This window comes from Catharus ustulatus, chromosome 7 (genome assembly GCF_009819885.2).
Source record: "Catharus ustulatus isolate bCatUst1 chromosome 7, bCatUst1.pri.v2, whole genome shotgun sequence".
Classification (NCBI taxonomy): domain Eukaryota; kingdom Metazoa; phylum Chordata; class Aves; order Passeriformes; family Turdidae; genus Catharus; species Catharus ustulatus.
Genome location: NC_046227.1, coordinates 12,156,753 through 12,180,102, shown reverse-complemented (window position 1 = coordinate 12,180,102; position 23,350 = coordinate 12,156,753). Strand labels below are relative to the sequence as shown.

The following is a 23,350-nucleotide window of genomic DNA, read 5'->3' as shown; positions in this document are numbered from 1 at the left end:
GATTCTTGTTGTTCTGTAGTCTCCAGCTGTGAAGGGCATCTGAACTACCTCAACTTAATGTGACAACTGAACATCCAGAACTGACTATGCTACCCTTATCCCGCAAAAAAGGTACCACTAGAGAAGGGAAACATAGGTGAAAGAAGCTTAAAATACTGTTTTACACGCCACTAGCAACAGCGTTAGTGTGAACACAGAGGTGCCCATGTCAGCCAGCACACCTCAGCTCATTGCTTCCTCCACTGTGCATCTGAGCATTGCAGCACATTCACCTTAGATTCCCTTTTCAGCTCCTTGTTCCAAATTCTTCTTGTTTAATCTGTTACATAATAAAATTCTGCTGTGCAGGTAAATGTACTTCAAGGCTCTTGCTTTGTTGAATCAATATCAATGCAAAGACAAATTCTGCTGGCACATTCCCTCTTCCATGATCACATCTGTCATGGTAACACTGCATGGCTCAGTTTTGTGTAGCAGGTTGGCTGAGGTTTGGGGGTCGGGGGGGTGGGGGTTAGGTTCCCCCCCCATGGCAATGCTCAGCAGATGTTGTAAAAAATGCACTAGGGACTTAACAAACTTCAAAATTCCAGAACAACTCTTTCAAGCAACAAATACTACTTGTCACCTGTAGGCTGAGACTTTAATGAGAATTTATTGAGCATATGAAAAATTTCTCATAGCAAAGTTCTCTTTGCAACTACGGTTTTCTTTCACAGTCTCTTTCCATCCCTATTTGAACACTGATGCTCTAGGCTCCCATCCCTAACCAATGCCACTGTTAACTCGTTTTTATACTGAACTACAAACCACAGACACAACTTGGAAGTACAGGTATTTCTGCTATGAATAGGTAGAATGCTAGAAGATAAAAGTACAATTAGCTCTGAAGGTGAGAACAGGCTTCATGTGTAACAGGTAGAATTAATCCAAGACACCTACCTGCTGAAGGTCTGCCAGAGAATAAAGATGGATTTGCTGTAGAAGATACTCTCTGGGAAAGATCCTGAAAAGACAAAAATGGATATGTGTCACACCTCTTGACTGGGAAACTCAGAAGTTTCCTCTCCCCACCAAATAACAGCAAGACAGTGATGCTAGAGAGAAAGAACATAGAATTATATCACCCTCTAAGCACCAGCTATTTTTACAGTCTTCTGCAAGGGCACAACAGTTCCACAATAAGAATAATTTCTGGGCCAGTATCATTCTCTAATTGTCAGGTCATATACTGAGACATTAACAGCCATTGAAAGCTCTGATGTTTCTTTAAACAAGTAATGCAAACTACATATGAAAAGTATTTCTTATGGTCTGGGACAAGATTCCTGGTCTGCTACAAAGTCGTAACACTTAGTTTCAGATGTGATTTATGGTTTTGTAACTGAAATAACTATATTGGGAAACAGGCCATGCAGATACTCTTCTTCCAACATAGAGCTGACTGATATCAATTCCCCTTTCCATACAGAAATACATGTATTGGTATAGACTCTATAATGACTTACTTAAGAAAGCAGTATTTACCTTAAATAAGCCAAGGTTTCAGGCAAGACCATTGCTTATATACTGACAGATCTGATAAGTAAAGCAAAATTACAGGAAACTGAACAGAGAAGAGATGCCTTAATTGGACTGACTGGCAGTAAAATTAAAAACTGGGTTAATATAACATCACAGAGGAAAAAAAAGGACATTGGAATGTTAAGTGGATATTAACAAAAAAGTCTATGAAAACCTATGTATCTGCTACAAAGATGTCAGGAATAGAAAAAGTGCATCTATCTTTGTGTGCATGCACAGAGAAACAACAATCTGACCAGCTCTACTTTCCATCCACACAGAACAAATACACCACCACACTTGGGTCTCCAGGTGAGGGGAGATTACTCCTGCACATTACTCCTGCCAAAAAAGCAACTAGGTATCTTAAGAAGTGAAACTATTTCCCACTATATGTTCTCTTTCAGAGCGGAAATTGTAAATCTGGTTCCTAAATCTCAATCACGTTGTTTTAAGGCAATACAGAACCAAAACTCTTTGTATTATTAAATGCATGAACAAAGCTCTGGTTTTTAATGGTAAAGCTCAGTGGCAGGGAGACCACTGCTCATGTTCAAAAGCACCCCAAAGACAGTGAAAGGTCAATATGAGCTTAGATGATATCTTGATATGAGCCTATGGAGAAAGTACACAGCAGTTCAAAGAAGAGGCTGCAACAACATAACCAGCCAAATCACAGACCAAGAGAACAAGACTACCAAATGCAGTCTTTCTACAGAACATAGATTCTAAGAAATAATGAAAATACCCCTGTTTCTGGTGTTCCATTAGTTGTCTTAAACAACAGCCTTTTACAGATAGTTTTCAAAACAGTATGTACTGAAGGGACTAGGACTTTTCTGCTGCTAAGGTGGATAGTACAAATAATTAATAATTACTTTTGAAAAAAAAATAAGATTTATTGGGGTAGGACGAGAAGAGTTTTGCAAGCAAGGCACTGACAACGGCACACCACCCATCTTATGGCACTCTTCTGGAGCTGGACTGTGCCATTGCTCCTTCTCACTCACCAAGCATATCCACTCTACCCACCCAATTCTCAGCTGCAATCTCACTAGAGCATTGCCAGGCTATACTATTGCTTCTTTTTCAGGGGACTGTGTTGCAGTGGTACTGCTGCATCACACCTTCATAATACATTTGGCAAAATGTCAAAGATCACTGGAAAACAGTCAAAATCCAGACAATCAGACAACATACAGCACTGGAATTGCTCATTTGCACAGAGCAGGCTTATTAAAAGATAAGAAGTCAACTCTGAAGAGCATTTTGCATCATTAGTATTTTTTCAGCCTCAGATAGAATTTCTTTCATTAAAATCTACCCATCATTCTCCCCTGATCACACAGGCAGGCACTAAACAGCTTTGCCAGAAATTGTATTATTTGCTGATGCCCTTAGAGCACTGCTAAGGAAAACAATTAGCTAATGAAATATTCCCTTTTTCAGGAAATAGCCTGAATAACCCATATGCAAAAATGACTGTAAATGACTAATATTGATGACTAACATTACATTCCCCTGCCTTCAAGGATGGCATTTTATTTCCTTATTTCCTGCAAGTTCTAACTCCTAGTAAAAAGTGTGCAGGTGAAAAGCAAACTCACGATCAACTGAATTCCTCTGTCAGGCAAGTCTCAGCCAGCACAGGCTCTGGTGACAAATCTTATCCCTGTACCTGTCCCCTTCTCTAAAACATGCTAATTTGCAGCAATAGCTCTGCACAGCTGGTATCCAATGCACCTCCCATCCAAATCTATTTCCATGAAAAAAAAAGTAGGCACTGCCCTCCCAGTTCTACGCAAAACACATGTATATACATACATACATACATATATATATATACTCAGCACTTAAGTCAGTGAAGTGATTATTTCAATTGCTACAGAAACTGAGGCATCAAAAAATCCCTCAGTAAGTAAGGCTGGTCCAGCTTCAGATTTGCAGTCCTTCTACTGACATGAAAAATTAAAACTGGTTCTGTGTGGTAGGCCACAGAGAAACAGCTGGGCAGCCAAAGCTCGCAAATGCAACGGCATTTACAGACGTCATGAAACAACCAGGCCAGTCCCTGCATGATTCCCAATAAATGCAGAGGTGCAAAACACTCCTTCAACACTTGCTCACACCACAAAGGTGGAAACCATACAGCCCCATGGCTGTGAAACCCTGAAATTGCCCCAAAGAGGCAGCTCAGCCCTCACTCATATAAATGAAGTGCTTTCACCACACCTGTGGTGAGCTGAGCAACTGCTTCAAAAACAGGTCCTGCTGTGCTGTATGTCTGCAATTAAGTTCTCCTCCAGAGAATTTCTATTAGACCCATTTGGAAAGAAAAACCCAAAGCTCAACAGCTGCCTGAATGTAACCAGTGAAACCACCTCCCAAAAATGCGTCTGTTCATTGCCAGTTTTGCCAGCCTCTACTGGGTGGGGAACAAGAGTGTAACAGGCATCAAAATACCAAACCCAAACACATTTTCAAAAAAACTCATCATAAAATGCAAGCAAATCAGTTGGGGCAGGAAATCCATACAGACCAAGCATTCCAGTGAGTAAGAAAATGACTGATGGCCGGTTTCCAACAGCTTGCTTGCCTGCACAGGTTCTCTGAGCCTAATGAGGTCATGGCTTTATAGAAAGTCCTTTTCAGTAGGAGGTACACAGGACTAATTCAGAGCCTCTTGCTTCCCAACACAGACTCCTCCTCTCATGTAACCAATAGGAAAGTAGTGTCTATGCCATCTCTGTCCCTCTGTCATCTACAACTGAAATTGTTCAATGGAAACCGAAGTCAGTAGAGAACAGCAGGCAAGACGAGCCTCACACAAACACCACACCACAGCATTAGCATCCAGACAAAGTACTACAAGGCATCCAGATCCACCCAAAATCACATTCATGCCCAAAAATCTCACAGAGACCCAGAATAGTCTACGATAACGACACTTAGGAACACTTCACTAGAAAATTTAATTCCTGCAGGACGTTGCATCAGGAGCTTTGAGCACGCTTGGATTAATACAAGGCCTCAATACAGAAAGACCAAAACGTGCTTGAATTTTACTTTTCCCTTAATATAAAGGTTCTTTATAAACACAAAATGGGAAATCTCTGATTAGTCATTTGTAAGCAAAATAAAAGATGTCAGTTTTGTAAATCTTTTGATTGATGTGCTACAACTAACTGATGGTTTTTTTTAAGTTGGTCAATTAAAAGCATTCAATAAACAGTGGCCTTTCAGCCAAGTCTTAACACAGAAAAGAAACTGGAGCGAACTAGACAGAGGTCAAACGCAAGATGTTAAGGCTCATCACAATAAAAACTCAAACCTCTGCAGCTTCAGAATGTGACCTGTGACCCTTGAGAGTCAAATGGTATCATGTGCACGCCCCACTAAAAGCACCTCCTCAGCTTCCAGAGTTTGGAAACTCGCGGGCCAGTTTCACCATTGATGAGTCACAGGACTACCGTGCTGTAAACCCTGGCTACCAGGCAGGGTTTAGCCTGCAATGAACAAACCAAGTTCAATGCTAACCAGCCTCTAGCTTTGCCAGTTACTGTGAACAATGAAATCCAAAGTCCTACTGGTTAAAGGTCTCTTTATTGCTTTATTGTTATGTCCTAGATATAAACACAATCAATGCAAGCAGAAGAGAAACACACCATCCAAGACTTTTGATCCAACTAAAAGAAAGAAGTGAGCATTCTCAGTTTCTGATTATTATTCTTTTATGCTTGATACTGTGTACAACCTTCAGGCAAGACAGAAATTTCATCTGTTCCTTCTTGGATGATCTTATCAGGTAAGTATTTGCACAAACAAAGGTTATCTTTTAGTGTCCTCCTGCAAACAGAACCACTGATAAGAGTTTGCTCTTTGCATTTGGATAAAGTGTGTAGTCATGGTGCTTTGTTAGCACTAAGTAATTGCTCTGCATTTAAAGCCTGTTTATCACCAGCATAGGTAATTTTTCTTCAATGGGTTAAATACCCTGACAGCTCTGCTAAAGCTACAACCAATTAATCTGCCTATGCCTGACACTACAACCAAAGTACAAACGTGATAAGCAGGGGGAACTCTTCTTTTTACAGTGCAGTCAAAAGAAATCAAGTTAGCTGGCAGGTGGGCACAACCAAGTCTCCTTTATACCACAAAGCCTCTTAAAACCTAGGATGTGAGGGGGGAAGGGAGGGGAAGCTGGCACCAGGGTTTCATGTGCCAGCCAGGAGTGTCTCGTTTGACCGGGTTGAGAACTGTATGACTGAGCCGTGACTCACAGGGGACGCAGATGACCCGGTCCAGCACAGCGCTGCTCTCAGCCTCCTCCCCACCCCTCTGCAGGAAGCTGCTACACCCACAGCTGGCACAGCACCAGGGTACCAAGTCCGCTTCCTCATTCAGCACACCTCATACCCTGGCACTGCAACTTACACCTTTGGAGCTATGGCACCACACTGCAAATTAAAGCAGCTGAAGGCCAGCACAAGCTGATTATCACTGCTGTGTGTTTCTTTGGCCCTGAACAAGGGGCAGGAGCCCTCTCTGCTCCTGTCCCTGCAGCTGTGTGTGGAGCAGATGAGCAGGACGTGTGAGCATTCTGATCTCACTGAGAGCAGCTCCAATTTTTCAGAGTTACTGTTTGGTTCTAAAACTACGGAGGGCATCAGTGAATTGCCAGTTATCCCAAATACATGTGGCAAGGTAAATAACATTACTTGCTAGGTTTTCTCTTGCAATTCATTTGATATGGACATTGTCAATTTAAGGCAGAGAACAGAATCAGAGGTGAGGGGAAAAGGTAGGATTTTTTCCAGCATTGCTAATTCTTATCATTTTCTTCAGGCTTTTGATATTGTATTTCCTTGGAAATCATAGCTCCTGGAAATTTCCTGGGAGAGAAGAACCCAAACTTTCCAGCCAACAAAAGTTACTCAGAAAAGTAGGGCTTTGGGAAACAGTGATTTTAAAGTCAAAAGGCAAAAACAGAGGAATTAATTTAAACCAAACCAAAACACTACTTATTCATTTAGTTCTTGTGCATCGTACCCGATTTTTTTTTTCTAATTATATGAGTTTATGCAAAAAAGTGTTTGTGAATCATTTCACATTAATGAGGTATGAACACTTCTGGTCATGTTCTGGGAACAGTCACTCCCACATATCTTCAGCCCACACTAAATGCTAGATTTATTAGCAAGCCTGTCCAGGTAAGGTATTATTTAATGTTGTTATGAAATTCCCCATGAGCACCCCTATGTTTTAAAACAGTTACTCTTATCATCCATCAGCAATCCTGAACCAGTTTATAAACTTCCTACTAAAATGCAGTACACCAACTCTCTCTCCTTCGTGGTTCCTTGAGCAAGGTTACGGTAACATTGTGAAAGACAAGAATTACTACAGCTCTAACTCATTAATCAAGTACCACTGTTACTAAAAGCAGAACAGAGAACTAGAGACAGCTACAGTTTGAAATCAAATAGTTTAGATCCCCCAGTTAACTTGAAATTAAGAATAAGAAAACGGTCTTTGCTTTTGTCAGGCACTCTTGAACCTTCACACCTTGCTGCTGGAGGTTCTGATATAAAAATAGAGGGATAAAAATGGCACAAGTCATGTTTAACATGGTGTCCACATCTAACAGGAGATTATTTTTAAATCTCTTTTTTTTTTGAAAGCAACCTGGTCTCAACAAGGTAAATGGAAATTACCATTGTGAAAGAGATGTAATATTACTCATCTCTTTGACAAGGAGATACAGGTGTACCCCCTAGACCATGACACACTAACGTGAACTGAAAGACCCACCTGTCTTCTGGGGGACTTACCATGGAAAGTTCTAGCAGTTTCCTCAGTTGGATGCTTACCATGGTAGAGCATTAGCTTGTGCTTCTGACCTTCCCTTGACATGAACAGACAGCAGTACTGCCTTCACTCTGGTTGCTCTGGCATACACCTCAATGCTTCAGCTGTTTGTTACCTCTAGTTGAAATGAAAGCTCAAATTCCACCTTAAGACCATCCCCTCAGTATTAGCCAAACACTTGTTAAGATGCTAATTTGCAAAGATCCTGCACACATGGTTACTTTTTTCCAAAAGAGAGAAGAGTTGAAGTGAAGAGGTGAAGGTAGTCTGTTTGTATGAGCTCCATCAACAAGCAACTTTATTTCAGCTACTGCAATGACTAAAGGCATGAAGGATCTAAATAAAACAACAAATGGCTTGTGCATACTCTCTGCATTTATATTCTCACCTTTCCTCACTTTGAGTTGTGTTTGGTCTTAACACTGGTTCCTCTCAGGATATGTAGATACCCTCTTCGAATGAGTTTCTATCTCACCTTCTTTCCAATCACCCATGCAACAAATTTTCTTCTTGTTGGTCTGGCCATTATCTCAGAGCCCCGAAACCACATCCTTCTGTTTCTTCCCTGCTCAAACTTTCTTTTTGCAGTTTACTGCTTTCAGAACCCGTATCTTTGTTCTCCTGCTTTGGAATTTTCCACTCCCAAATGGCCCAAACATTGCAAAGAAAATGGAGAGTCTCCTTTGACAGTCTGGAGATGACTTAATGACCTTCTGTTGTCCTAGGTCTGAAAGATGACAGAGTGCCAGCTTCACATACATGATGAGGTATTTGGAGGTATAGTGATTGCATTAGATCAATCAGGATTCCTACAATGTGTTTAGACAGGTTCCCCAATTGTCACACAAATATTTTGAAAGTAATCTACTCCTGTGTCAGAAGTGATATGTCTAAGGCCTCACTGTAGGAAGTGACAGGACTCTATTGTTCAGCATAACTGAATGTGGGCTTGTTTCACCTTGTGCTGACAGACCAGCAGGCTCAGCCAGGACCACTTGTCTGCAGCACTGGAGGTGTACCTTTAACCTCCTGCTGCTATAAGGAGAGACCAAACTAGAGCCTGCTGTGATGTACCTAGCACTGGAGTTTTGCTGGGGTAAAACTGATGTATTGCTGTTCTGGAGCTGACAGACAAATGGTATCAGACAGGGATGAGTAACAAGAGGGAAGTTTTTTCATACGGTTTCTTACCACCATTCAGATTTACTTACAGAACAAGGGCACTACAACAAGCACTAATGCATAGAGGAATGTGCTGCAAAACATTTACCTTGTGTCACTGCCATCTGTCTAAAGTATCTGTGCTAGCAGCACCTGAATTGCAAGTTTAGATGCACAGTTGAGAGAGCAGAGAACCGAGAGGGCTCCTCAGATGGAGCTCTGAGGTTGGCCAAGGTTACCCTACTCTACAGTAGATATGCAGGTGTCTGAACACTACCCAAAAATCATTCTGACAGATCCTTGTCATGATTGAAGGTTCTTCAGGTCAAGAACAAAGCAAACCCAGAACAGAACTTGCATCATTCAGCACAGTTTCATAGAATACCCTCATTATTTAATGGACTCAGAGATTTCTGTTTCCTTCACAGACACGAATTTTATTGACTCCATCTTGGTTTATCTGGGCCATTCATTCACCATCTGCAGGTGGTGGTGGGATCTGTACAGCTCCACTTGCACAATTCTGTGTTGGCTCTAGGTCTCAGTCCTGTATGCCTCTGCCTGAGCAGTATCCACATGAGCGAGGCAACAAAAGCAAGCGAGAACTTGTTCAGTAAAGACATTTGAGGCAAACGATGTGTTGCAATACTGAGGTGACAGTTACAGCTAACTAGGCATAACAACATGCCTTGTAAAACAGGGAGCTCAGCAACAGGCTGGGAATCTCATCTGGCTAGTATCAGAGGAACACTGCTGATACGTGCCGGTGGAGGGCCTTATTTCACCTCCCAGCCAAGTCCAAGCTCCTTAGTACTTCCCCCCTGCAAATATAAAAGCGTAGAATCCACTGGAGCAATAGGTGAGAATAAATCACTATAACTGACAAAGACCATTTTTACTGTGAGTCTTCTAACTACTTTAAGGATTTCTTCTGTCTTTTCCTTCCTTGTTTTCTTCCTTTCTTTCTACTTTGTCATTTGTGTCTTCAAGGTTCACAATGTGGTTTCAGTCCTGAGTTCCCTGCTAGATGCCAAGTTTCAAAGTTCCCAAAGTACCTATCTAGGCACACCAAACATTATAAATAACATTTCCACATTTAAGCTAACTGGATCCTGAGCTAACCTGGTTTATAGCCATCTGGAATTCTTCAGAAAAAGTGACTGTAAGCATTGTAAACAGTTTTGTCTTCACAGAGGACACCAAGAGTTTCCAACTTCATTGCCATCTTCATTTTGTGATCTGGGTTGAAGAGCAAGGTATAGATTTAAAGTAGATGATAATGCAAATAGTATTAATAAAAGAAACCTCAGAGTGATCTGCTTTTCCCTAATAAGGAAGGCTCTATCAGTGTCCCAGAGGCAGCAAGGTGCCAATACAATTAATCAGTCTGTTTTTAGTTCTCTGTAGACAGCAATATTAACAGTTGGTTTCAGTCTGTTTATATGGGTCTGACAGGTCTTCAAGATGCTGTGTTCACTCTCCTGTGATTAATAGTTATTCACATACTAAGATGAAGATCAAGCAGAAAAAGAATGTTTTTAGAGCAGGACAGATAACTGGATTCTCTCTCTCCATCTTTCACTTTTAATTAGGAAACACTACTAAATTTAGGAATGCTGTCTCACCATATTGTTTAAACTCCTCCTTTTTCTTGCAACTTGCTCCTGTGATGAGCCAAAGGAAAATTTAAATCACATATCTTCTTTGTTTACTTTTCAGCTGTGCTCTATAAAGTCATCACACTGGTAGTGAACAACCGCATACTGGGATACTAGATGAAGGCAGCATAGCCATTGGGAGGATTTTGAGCGAAGAATAAATCCTTGTGGGAAAATAACTTCTTCACATCTCTGCAAACCTCTTAGGGGAGACATCTGAGGAAACAACTGAGTACCAAGTCACCTCAGTGGAGACTTCACAAATCAAGAAGGAGCTGGACTCTAAGGTGTGTATTGGACATTTCTTCAGTGGCTTTCACACTTGTAGCAAGTCCTATTGAACTGGAGATGCTTCCTCAGTACAAAATCAAACCCTTCTTGGGATGGAGTCCATCTCTCCACCACACAGCTTTAATTGGAGATGGTGTGAAGAAGCTCTTAGATTAGAAAAAGGAGTATTGGGAACATTGTTACCCCGTTTCTCCTTCTACCCTTCTGAGTGTTTAATTTTGACACAGGGATGTTTTCTTTCTCCTCTCTGCTCCAAGAAAAAAGCATGCTTACATTTCTGTGTTAAATTTTGTCCATTCTCTCTTCTGTTTCCTTAGCAATTGTCATCCCTCCATTTTGAAGGCTGATTTTGGGTTGTTCCTCTTTTGTCCTGGTTTCTTCATTAACTCAATTTCCTGAGATTTCTTCCTTATTTGAAACTCCTTCTCCTGGCTTTCCTTCATCCCTTTTTTCACTTCTAGTCAATTGATTGCTATGCTAGACCTCCTTTGAACTCTTCTTTTGCTGTCTTTCCCAAGTCCACTGAGTTCCTTGCCTCCTTCTGTCTATTTTAATATGAGAATTACTTTTTTCAATACTAATCAGAAAGCATAATTTACTTTCTGCTACTTTTTCTTAACAACCTTCCAAAAAAATCTTATTTTCCTTTTAGTTTTACTGTAGAGGATGGCACAGACAACCAGCTCTGCAAGAAAATACCATCATCTGGAATAAAAGAAAACCATCTTAATTTTTAAAATGCTGTAAGCTGCCCTAGCAAATAATAGGAATTGAGTAGTAACCGACAGTGCATCTGACACAAGAACTCAGCAATGCTCTCCATAAACCTGTTGCTGTATCCTTCTCCTACTTGTTCTAGGCAGTTCATCAAAGCAATGACATAGGATATGTACCAAACAGCAGACCAGCTCTCCTTACCTGGGATAAAGACACTGTGCAGCCTCCTCTCCCTTCCAAAGAATTCAGGTCCCTAGAACACCATGTTCAAAATACTGATGTCACCTGCTTCCTTGCCCTTTGGCAGCTCACAATTTCAAAGCAGTGGCTTTCCCACTTGTAGTCTTGTCTTAAAAGCGGGGGTATACAAAAGCTTACAGATGCATCAGGTCAGCTGCATGTGGCCAGAGCCACTCACCTCACAGGACGCCTTGGGCAGAGTCATCTCCCCATCTCTTTTGGAGATCCACACCAAAAACTACTTGGCCTTTTTAAGATTGCAACTCTGGCTTGACAGTTTTAAGAAAATTGTTCATTTTTTACCTTGTTAGAAAAATTCAGGAGCAACTGAATGGACTAACATACAGCATTCTAAAATTAATTTCACTTTTTATGAAACTCCTGTTTTCACCCCAGAAAAAGCAATATGAAACACTGTGCTGTGACCATGTATTTGTCAATAAACAAAACATTCAGTGCAACCATGTCATGGATACTGACTGAGGAAGAGACCAGCATAAACCATGTGCTGGGTCATGTGCCAGGGGACTACATCTGACCTCCGCCTTTGGCTGAGATCATCCCACAGAGGGGAGCAGAAGTACTGGAAAGGTGGCTGACTCTGCCCCCCCTCATGCTTTGCCACACTGTGAGGTGTTTCAAAGGTCCCAGCAGTGATGCCATGGCAGGGGGCACGAGGTAGCAGATCTCACAACATGAAAATACTCACACACAGCCAGAAAGCCTGAGGAGGAGTAAAAGATGCTCATCACAATGTGTGATGCCCCAGGGCTAATAGCTGTCAACAACTTGAGATATTCAGTCCCTATAAAATAATTTTCTTCAGCAGAACATAACCCAGCTTCCCAGAGAAGTCAGATACACACACAGCATCTTTCTAAATGGGTAATGCCTTCAGAACCACAGTGTGAGACAAAACAAAACAGACAGCAGGAGAGGTAACATGCCAAGGAAGCTCCATCCTTGTGCTGTAGGTTGGCTGTCGTTCTCACCTTCTCCGCAGATCTTCAGCCACTGCTGCTCTGCAGCTGAACAAGTAGGCCCGCAGAGATTTTAGCTGCTGTCTCAGGCGGACAACAGTTGCCAGGGGTTCAACATGATTGTACAACATGGGATTTTCCTGCTGGATATCAATTAATGGCTCCTCATAAACATATTCCAGGAACTCTTTGGCTTGCTTTGATACCTAAAAAATAAAGCAGTTTAGTTAGGCTTTTCTCCAAACTCTTGTTAAGCAGATCTCCCCCCCTCTATGATGTCAGCCAATCTATGCATCTGAAAACTTACTCTGTTACCATTTACAAATGGAGACAGTTGAGAGAGATCAAACTCTCTCTGCTTATAGTCAAGTCAAACTTCATCAAGCTCTTCAAAATTGAATGTATTAGATAGCTACTTTTACCCAAATTACAGGGATATCTGCAGTCACACATGCTATGTAACATAGCTCACTAGATTTTTTTAAAGTCTAAAATCTGAAAAAGCAGTTTCTTCCCTGTTAATATTTTTCCTGTTTGTTCACTGCTTTCTTTATGGCTAAAAGCAAGTTGTGCTTTCTAAAATACAGATAAATAAAACTGAATCTTATTGGTATTACTCACAAAGTTCAATCTGCAAGAAGTTTGTAATGTATTTTTCATGATAGCGCCCTGTTTTATCTCCACCTGCAAAAAGTTACTGTAATCTCGATAAATGAATGGGACTCTTGCTCCGTTAGAAAATATACACCTGTTCCTTAAGTGAAAAGGTCAAATTCTCTCTCATTCCTGATTTCTACATTGTATCACAGATGGAAAAGAGAAGATGAGATTATATGAAATGAGCTGCAAATCACCTGAAACTCTGCTACAGAAATGTAGCTGGTTCCACACTTCAATTAGTCCTCCTGGACCCCTAAGTCAATGTTTACACTGAGACCAGGGAGGGATGAGTTAGGCTAACAAAAGTAGAAAGGGAACACACACCACAGCCCCTTGAGATTTAGGAAGTTATTTTCTTACTGGTGCTGTAGTTAAGAACAATACACATCTTTAGAAATAGCACCACTTCCAAAACCAGTAACTAGCTACTGATGGGGAAGCTAGCCCAGATTTAACCTTTTCACAACATTTAATACAAATCTAGGAAATATGAGAAGGCCAGCCTTCCCACCAATAACTACATAGATAACAAGAAGTGTAATTTTAAATACAGCAAACCATAACTTCCCAGGTTTCCCACTCCCTGAAGCTGTATTGAATATCCCACCTATGTACATTAAACACCCCACTAATTTCATTTTTCTTCTTTTTTTTTAAATATCCTGCATGTACAAGGAACTGTGCCATCTGAGTGGAATCAGAGCTAACGTGGCAAAACAAGCACCTCAGATTTTGTAGAACAAAATTCTATAAACTTCAAATTTATCAAGTATTTTAACACTAGCAATGTTGATGTTTTATTATGCTTACTGCAGTGCATAAAAAACCTGCAGTTAAACAACCTGCTTTTACAATCATTAACCATCTGACCACAATATCTCAGCACTCCCCTGGCAACTTCCATATCTACAGTAATTATTAGTCCTCTTCCACCAATTAGCAAATTAAAGCACGTATTCCATGATTCCCTAGGAGGTGTGTGAATGCTTGGCACAGTGACTAGCTCCTCCCACCAGCAGGACCAGGTGCTCAGTGCTATCTCCTTGCTTTAAGCCTCTGTTGAAGTGACGGGCTCCTCATCCACCTGCCCTGCTGTCCTGGGAACTGGAGGGTGGTTCCTGTCTGAATACTACACTCACATCTGTGCACACCTATACCCTGCGTTGGGCATCTCCCCCGAGGCATTAAGAGCATAGAAACAAAGAGATGCCACAACCGAGGTCCCCTGAGCGACTCTGCCACATGCATGCACTATGGTAACCAAGTATTTCTGTGCAGCACTGCTGCTGCACAGTCTGAATGCAGCCTTTGAGGAGAGAGGAGCAAAGCAAACCTTTTCCCCTCCTTGCCAATACAATGCACCCATGGAGTGCTGATTGCAGGAAAAGTAGCTTTGCCCAGCATAACTGGCTGACAGATAGGTGTCCGTCCACTCTGCATGACTGACACAGGCACACACATCTGGTAAAACATTAACTCACATTGCCAAACACAGCAGTGTTACAAAGAGGCTGAAACAGTCTTAAAATGGGAAGGGTGGGGCAGTCACAGTAATTCAATATTTCAATACACATCCTAGCACACTCAGTCAGCCAGCTTTACTGGGCAGTGAAACAATCCTATTAAATCAGCCAGAAGGAGTGAGAAGATGTGAAGTGCAACACGGTTTCAGCTTTAAATGTCATACAAGGATAGATGCTAACACTTCCAGACCTTTCCTTTCTAGAGCTGCAAACTTACAGTTCAAAATTCAATTTACCATAAGTCAGCTTCTCTTGAAACCTTCTGTCACTCGGAGTTCCTACTGTGTTTGGCATTTTGTGCAGGCTGAAAGCCACCTGAAACAAACTTCAATATTTAGTGGGCTTTGTGTGCAAACAGGGATAACACTTGGCCTAAGCAAAAGGAAGACAGTGTTCACAAAACTGCCTCTTTTCTTCTGCCTTCACACAAACACATGAAAAATACAAATATGAAAACAGGAGGAGACATGGGGGAAAAAAGCAAACCTGGGGACTGAGCTGCAGCTTTGGTCCTGACAGAAGAAACATGTCTAACTGCCAAGTCCTTTCAAAGAGATTCTATTGCAGCCAAGAGGATTTCTCTTTTCCTACCCATGTGCTACCAGATGTTAAGTGCATTGCTGTTTTTCAGGATTCTGGATATGGCAAGAGACAGCTTTAGAGAGGTTTATTTTTTCTGATTTTCATGACCTGTCTTGCCAAAAGCAGACCAGAACCTCAATTTCCAAATTTAATTGATGCCACAGCTTATTTTACAGTTGCTGCTCAGATGTTGAGCTCATGAAACATAAAAAGAGAAACATGCCCAGTTACAGTGCAAAAGCTCATGTTCTACAGTACCTTTTGGTGTCTGCTTTACCAGAAGCAGGACAGACCCTAGAAACCCCTGAGGAGGTGGGGAATAGGTGGCAGTGGAAAGGAGTGCAGGTTTGCAAACTCGTCATTCAATTTTGCTTCCAATTTGGTGGACTGACAGACACTTTTCAGACCGTGTAAAACAAAGAAGCTTTTAAATCCTGAAGCCCTCTTCCAGTCCTGACCATCAAGTGCCTGTTTCCTGCAGGACCTCTTTGGGATGTGCAGCCAGAAGCTCAGTCAGGAGCAGAAGCTCCACTTTCAGGCAGTGCTGTGCTACCTCCAAGGGGCAGGGCAGTGTGCTTATCTTCACCTTTCTTAGTTCCTGCTCTAATAGTTTGGGATTATGTTGTTTTTTCCCACCTGAAGGGATGTGTTCCTTTCTTAAACTCACTTCTCTGAGCACTTTCACACAAAGGCAGGTAAAGCAGCTGCACAGAATTTGCTTGTGTTTCCAAAGCACCTCATACCTGTTCTGTCTCCAAAAAGTACAAAATGAAATTTCTCACTATTACAGTGAGATGACAATAGATTAAGTTCTCAATGAATGCTTAAGCCTAAAAGTCCTGTTTCTTTTTCTGCCCCAGTTGCTATACCACAGGAAACAGACTAGAGCAAACTTTTTACACTGCAGGTATAGAAAAAACCCAGTTTATTTTCTTGGCAGAATTACTGACAGATTGATGTGAGGTCTTTGTCTTACCATCCACTAGACCCATATCAGATCTACTGATAATACCATCTGCTAGCAAGTTTAGTCCTTGGTAAAAGCATCCAAAAAAAAGAATTTTTAAATATTTCTAGCTTCTAGGCATGTGAGGGCTTTTTGTTTCCACACCTTGGAGCTCTGCAACTTTGAAGAACCTTGCATTTCACAGAGCAAGACTATCATTTTCCTGATGGCAGGCTCTGGCTACCTTTTAATAATCTCCCCATCTGACAAATTTTCTTCAAGAGACCTGCTTTTCCTCTAATAGGGCATTTACTGGTTATTTTTTTCCTTTTCAAATAGCACATAATAATAATATTCGCAGACACAAAACATCAAACAGCCTCTCCTAACAGTGGCTGCTAGGTCTAAAGCTCTAGCATGGTCTGGATTCCTTATGAGTTTGTTATTCTTTTAGCATATACTGCCTGAGATGGCAAAACAACACTGTTGCTGTGTTTGCTGATATAATGCTTTGAGGCATATAATCAGTGCCCCCATCCAGCAACCAGCCACCAAGGCAGCAGCAAATAGCAGATTATAAAAGTTTTAGAAAAGTTCTTGTATGGCAAGTGAACAACTGTATTTTCTTGCAATGTAGAATTTTCTTGTTATGTTACTTTCATCTGTCTGGTTCAATCAAGTGCTACAGCAATGTCCTTCTACTGTCCTCAAAATGCTCATGCCAAGAGACAGGACATACTGGGCCTGACAAACATTGCATTTGGTAAGCCAGTTTCCTATAGGCATTTCCACAACTTAGCATCCATCACCAAGCAGTGCCAATCCTTAGTCCCTGCTGGTCATGGAACAGGTACTCCTCAAGGAGCCAATAACTGCAAGGATTAGAGCTAAAAGACAGTTTGTTGTGTGCTACCTCTCCCTGTCCCTTGAACAGCCAGATAAGCAATGATGAAAAAGATGCCACCAAGAAGGAGGAGCACAGTTGCTCCTGTGGAGGGACACCTTAGACCTGCCCAAGGAAACTGTGATGAAAACCTGTCTTGTTGGGAAAGCATGGCTCATTTTGTCAGGAGGGACAAAGAAGACAGTATTAGCAGTCAATATCTGCAACCTTTGGGTTATTGTGTTTCTATCAGCAATTCAGTTCATTCCTAGCACTCCAACGTGCAGGGAGATTACCTTGTATTTGGAAGTGTCCCAGTTATGAACCAGCCTTGCAGGGATGAGGAAGCTGTCATCCACATGGCAGGTGCTGCAGTAATACCATCCACTGTAGCTGCACACCTTGGCTTTCCCATTGGACAAACCTATGGAGCGCTGACAGCCTAGAGAAAAGAGAGGGGCAGAAGTCTGGGTTTGTACACCAAGCCAGAGATACACAGTCAGGACAGAGTCAGAAAAGTATTCCTCCATCTGAGATCCTTTTAACAGTCTATTTATTTTACTCAAGAGACATTTCTTGTTCCATAAAAAATTGAGAAATAAATATCAGTATTCTTGGACTAGCACTGAAAAAGCACACGCTAACTTGGGCATCTGTGACAAAGAGTTCAGACAGCAGTCAAAAGACGCTTAGCATCTCTCAAGAAAAAAAGGCAGAAGACTTGTTTGTGAGAACTCGGCATTTAAAAGCCATGGCCACCTGGAAACCGTGGCCTGAAGCTTAGACAGGCCACATTCTACTGTATGCTTGCTCCAGAGAGCTCCCACTTTCCCCACAGCAGAATGGGGGAGCATTGTCTGCCTGCAGCAGGGCAGGCCAGCTCCACTGACAGCCAGAAGGGATGCTGACTTGGCAGGTAAGACTCAGCCACAGAATTAGCACAGCCAAGGCAAACCACAGTCAGATAATGAATAATAACTGAGTAGCAGTCACACTGAGAATGAGTAGGTCTTGACTAGCAATAGTGACACAGCTCAGTTTCCAGCAGGGCTTTTTTTTTTCCCTTATGATTGCATTACTCTGTGTCTTACAAGGTCTGAGGTCTGCCTGACACTTTTTTCACAGCTAGATCCCTTGCCTCTTCCCATGCCCTCTTGTATGGAGTCCCCGGGGTAAAACAATGTATTCAAAAGCTGCTGCTTTAGTTGGAAAGAACTAATGCAGAGATCTCCTTCACCTGATCACCTGTTTTCACAAAACACATAAAACCTCAATGTACTTGACACTTCTGTCTTTCAATAGTGACTAAAATGAGCCAAAAGTTTAATATAATATTAGAGTGGATGGCTGAAGACAGACAGCACAGTCACATTAAACAACCTGCTCAGGAAGTGAGGATAAAAATATTTGGTTAAGATACATCAAGATGTCTGTGGTTGTTAACAATACCTTTAGACACAGCATACATGACAGTATTTTTGCTTAGCCTTCAAATGCCAGTGTCCCCACATGACAATTATTGTTTGAGCCAGAGCACCAGAGCTCCACTCTGGCATGTGCTGTATGCTCAGATGGTCTCTGCTGCAGTTGTCTAGAAATACTGAGCAGCAGAATCCTTGTACATCACTTTTACTGCAAAAGGATTGGTTAAACAGAGTTTTTCAGGTAGAAGTCAACTGACCAATTGCTTTTGCCAATAGAATTAATTTCATTTAGTGCAATTACGTGACTTTTCCAGCTGAAAGCATAGTTTCTTATCTTTTCTCATTTTAGAAATGACACTGATTTAAGGAAGGATTGCAGGTCAGCTAGTCCAGGCATAAATTGAGCTCCTCCTTCCCCACATCAAATGACATCACCATGTCCCCCTCTGCTCTAATAAAAATCATTAGAATAACCTAGCCAACACTTACTTGTCTGGGGATGAGGATGGCACAGGAAATACTGATTTCACCATGCATCCCCTACCATTCCATTGGTTGCTACTTTGCCTTAAGGCCCTAACTCCTGTCTGTTAGACTGAAAGTAAGAATAAGGTAAAGTCCAATTTGAATTGCCAAAACTCTAAAGTAAAATATTTGCAGTTGAGAATTCATCACTTTAAAGCCAAGTTTCTTGCAGTCTCCTAGAGCCAGAAACTCATTCCAGTCCATGGAGAGAGCTTTCTCAAGAGAGGAGTGACAAAGCACAGAAATGCTGGGGGTTTCTCTCCTCCTCTCTATGTCCAGCCCATAAGAACTGAAGTTCTCTGGGGTGAGGAGAGTCTCAGCAAGCAATCTGGGATGCCCTTCATCTTCAGGAAGGGTGGTTTTATGAAGAGGAGGAACTGGAAGAAATTCGTACCCAAGCAGCATGCATTGCTTTCTCTTTTGTTACAGCCCTCTCCTGAGCCCACATTTGTTTCCTTGATCCTCTTTACACCTAGTGTGTTTCATGCCTCTTCATATCCTCAAGAAAATATGCTCTGCAAAGCTACATAAGAGTTGTGTAGTTGGGGTTTGTTAGATGATAATGTGGCGCTGGCATCCACTTTATATTTTGCTCTGCTGTTTGAAAATCACCATCTTTTCCATTCCTCTCTGTTGTGATTCATAATGATGGCTATTTCTACAACCCTTTCAAATCAAGTTATCAAAGGACTGATTTTCTTTGATGTTATGCAGTTCAAAGTGGTGTAGTGTGACAAACATATTTCTGTGGCATAGACCACTTATGCTACTTTGTTTTTTTAAGATGGAAAAAAGTAGATCAAGAATGAAAGAGAGAAGAAGAAGAAGGAATAGCCATTGGCTTAATGACCTTGGAAATCCTCTACCTGGGCATTCAGGTACAACAGCTTGCCATGATGTTTACCAGAAGCAAAGCTAGTACTGATTCCTGGCTTGAACCTCTTGAGCATCTCTCCCAGCAGGACAATCAGATGTAGCTGACCACTTCTGAGATCAATAACACAATTCAACAAATACTTTAGGGTTTGGGAAGGGACCATGTTTGCAGAGAAAACACTTAATTGCTTACATAACTAGAGAAAGCACGTTGCATAGGATGGGAGAAAAAAAGCAGCAAAGCTTTCACCAAATCTCTCTCACCTATTTCTAATGCTCACACAGAATATTATCTATATAACATGTGTACAAAGGTCTGCCAAACCCAGAGCCTAATGCAAAGAGAACACCACAGTATTTGCTAGCACCTAAAATCATCCCTCCCTAAAGAATGTTAGAGAGCAAGCTACAGAGGGAAGAAATGTAGCTGTAAGGTATACTGTTAGCAAAGAGAGGGAAGGAATCACCCCAAACCTTTCATCATGGAAAATACAACAAAACAGCCTTGGAATCAAGGAAAGAAAATAGGGGTTAGAAAAAATAGCAGCAAGAAAGTGCTGTTGGGCACAGATGAATCTCTCTCAACATGTCTGTGAGCAGAACAGGAGTATCAACATCAAGAGGCTCATGTCCAAGTGAGAAGACTTCAGTAAGAAAGTAGAGGAGGTGAGGTTAAAAAGTTGTAACAAAACTCTCTCCTTAACTTAAGGTGGTGGTCTAGTATGGAGGAGGAATCCAATACATCTGAACATAATTCCTCTTCTCTGAAGCACAGAAAACACCACTTTCAGGTTGCTGCATACTCTTGTGGTCAAGGAAGACACACACAACTATCCTTTTTATCCAGACACCTCTCTCTTTAATCTTTTAGCAAGAAAAGACTGGAGCAGCTCCACAGTGAAACAGAAAAAGTGAAAGACCAAATTAGAATCAAGTACACAACTGTTTTCCTTATTCAATAAAGTTCTTTGCTCAGTAACAGGAAAAAGCAAGTCCCTTGTGATTGTGTGCCATAATTAAATCTGTGACAGATTAGCTTAGAAGCTAATTCATTTAGAAACAACATACAATACAAAGAAAAGAAAATGATCCACAGACTTCAAAAGGCTTTCAGCTTGATAAAGGCATAAAGCAGACTAAGTAGAAGGAGCACAGCAACAAATTTTCCGATCAGACATACAACATTGTCCTATCAGCTCAGCACAAACCGAAATAAGGCGAGAGTTACTTCAGTTGCTTACCTTTATTCCTGTAAATCTATTTCAATTTACTCCACCATAGGAAAATTCAAATTCACAAGGAAGATACACTAACAATCCAGCTCAGTTCTCTCTTATGCCTACCCAGGTTTGCATTATACTTTGTTCTTTTCCCATCATTACTTTCCAGAGCAATTTTATTTCAAAGAAATAATTAAAAACGTATAAACCTCCAAGCAAAGTCTGACACATTTTGGGAGGGTGCTAAATTCTGCCTTCCCAGTAAAAAAAATGTAGTTAAGCCTGCAAATATAGACTTAAGTCAATGTAAGCTTGCTTTTCACATACATAAATCAAGAGTAACATTTCATCACTAAATGAGAACTAAAAATCCTAAAAACAACAAGCAACAAAACTATACATTTAGAAACTAGTTTTTTATGGGCTTGGATTTCCCCACTTCTGAGTTTCATCAGAATATAGATACTTTTACCTTTAGTGTCAAATTCTAAGAGGTGCAAAGTTATATTCTTCCCAGAGAATATGCTCTGAGGAAATGACAAACAGTTTTGAAGACATGCTTTATACACAAGCTGTTGTTTGTGACCCTTTTAACACGTGGCCAGTTTGCATTCTCCTACTGCACATCTTCAAATCCTTTCCCTGCATTCACAGGACAACAGTGCTGACGAGTAACACCATAAATCTCAAACTGATCTGGTATTCTTTTTTCCTTGCCCTTATAGGATTATTCTCTGCACTATTTGATACTTTGCTGAGACGCTGAAGTGCTCCCTGACAGAAGGAAATGGGATCTACCATGGAATAACTTAGTGGTAGGATTCAGTAATTCACTCTTTGGTCAGGAATGGGAACTGAACACACTCTCTGGGCCAGCTCTTGAAGCCTGCCTGCCAGCTAGAAGGAGATAATGTAACCATAATTAATAATGGCATTCCTATTTGTACAGTCAACTACATTCATGCTTGGTTCTACATACTGAGAAGGTAGAACACAGCAAAGAACAGGCCAGCCATTTGTGTGATCAGAACAAACTGCCAGCACCCTCTGCCAGGTCATTTAGCAAAATGAATCTCTACTTAACCCAGTTTTCATTTCTGCTCTCCAGTTAGTCTGAAGACCACTTTACCCCTACACTGTTCAATCCTTGACTTACACTAAAGGCTACCTGATTTGCCAAGTTTCACTAATTTGATACAGCATTAGCATACCCAGAAATAACCAGCTCTTTTTCCATTTGAATACACAATTGGTTTTGGATCTCCTTTTAACAGAAGGAACAAGTGTGCAGTAAGCGTGGTTACATATTTTTGCCAATGCTATTTGGCCGAATTTCTTCTTGGTTGCACATCACTACCACAGCCCTGTGCTGGGCCAATGAACTATCCAGATTTACACAGCACAGGTACCTGTCAGAGACTAGAGATGTTGCAGAAGGCCAGACTGAGAACCTAAACTCTTCCTACCAGTTGGCCTCTATTTTGTTCTGCAATTTCTTTTACTTTGTCCCCGATTTGATCCACATGTAATAAGTTTTGTAATAATACACTGCTTTGGCGTGCAACAGAAGAGGGAGAGCCTTGCCAACACACACTCCAACACCCTAGTTTTGCAGCAGTGGACCCTAAAGCAGACACTTTCCTTCAGTGTTTGTCCCTCAAGGCTGCACATCTGCAAGGACACTCTGATGCCAAACAAATGCACAGTGCACTTCACAGGATTTTTTTCCAGAGCAGCATTAGGATGGGTTCCCCGTGATGCTGGCTTCTGTGACACCACTGAGATTCACACATCTTTGCTACCTCTTCTCTGTCAAATTTTGTTAGAACAGTCAATAGATCCAAATGTTATGGGGTAAGAGTAAAACTAAGCAAACAGCATTGGAACATAAGCTTTGCTTTCTTCTGAATCTAAACTAACAGCCATTGCCCAAACCAACTCGGGAACCTGGTATAAACTGCCACTGAAGAAAAAGTGTTGTGCAGATGCCTGTGCCCTTCTGGGAAGGCGATGCCTTTAGTAGTAAAAGTGGCTTGACTGATTTAAAAGATGCTAGGCCAACAAATTAAGCTCTCTCTTGCACACAGTTTATTAAGAACCTCTGGGTTCTCCAGAGGGGAACTGTGGGGGTGTGGGGTGGTATATAAGTGTTGGAGTTTTTGAGTCTGAAAAATACTTCCTTTTGTCCAGATGTAGCTTTTTTCCATTGCAACAAAGGTGAGACCTGGACATTTAG

The 23,350-nt window shown here is 41.3% G+C and overlaps 1 protein-coding gene across 3 annotated transcripts in view; it reads right to left on the bottom strand.

Annotated features, from left to right (window-relative positions):
• PLEKHM3 (pleckstrin homology domain containing M3) overlaps positions 1-23,350 on the bottom strand; it is a 78,680-nt gene that overhangs the window by 32,441 nt on the left and 22,889 nt on the right. For all 3 annotated transcript variants that reach the window (XM_033064999.2, XM_033064998.1, XM_033065001.1), the window contains exons 4-6: positions 17,366-17,511; positions 12,488-12,681; positions 940-1,003 (exon numbers count right to left, since the gene is read on the bottom strand). In XM_033064999.2, the coding sequence (XP_032920890.1) occupies positions 940-1,003; positions 12,488-12,681; positions 17,366-17,511 (404 nt within the window). The remainder of the gene's footprint in view (positions 1-939; positions 1,004-12,487; positions 12,682-17,365; positions 17,512-23,350) is intronic.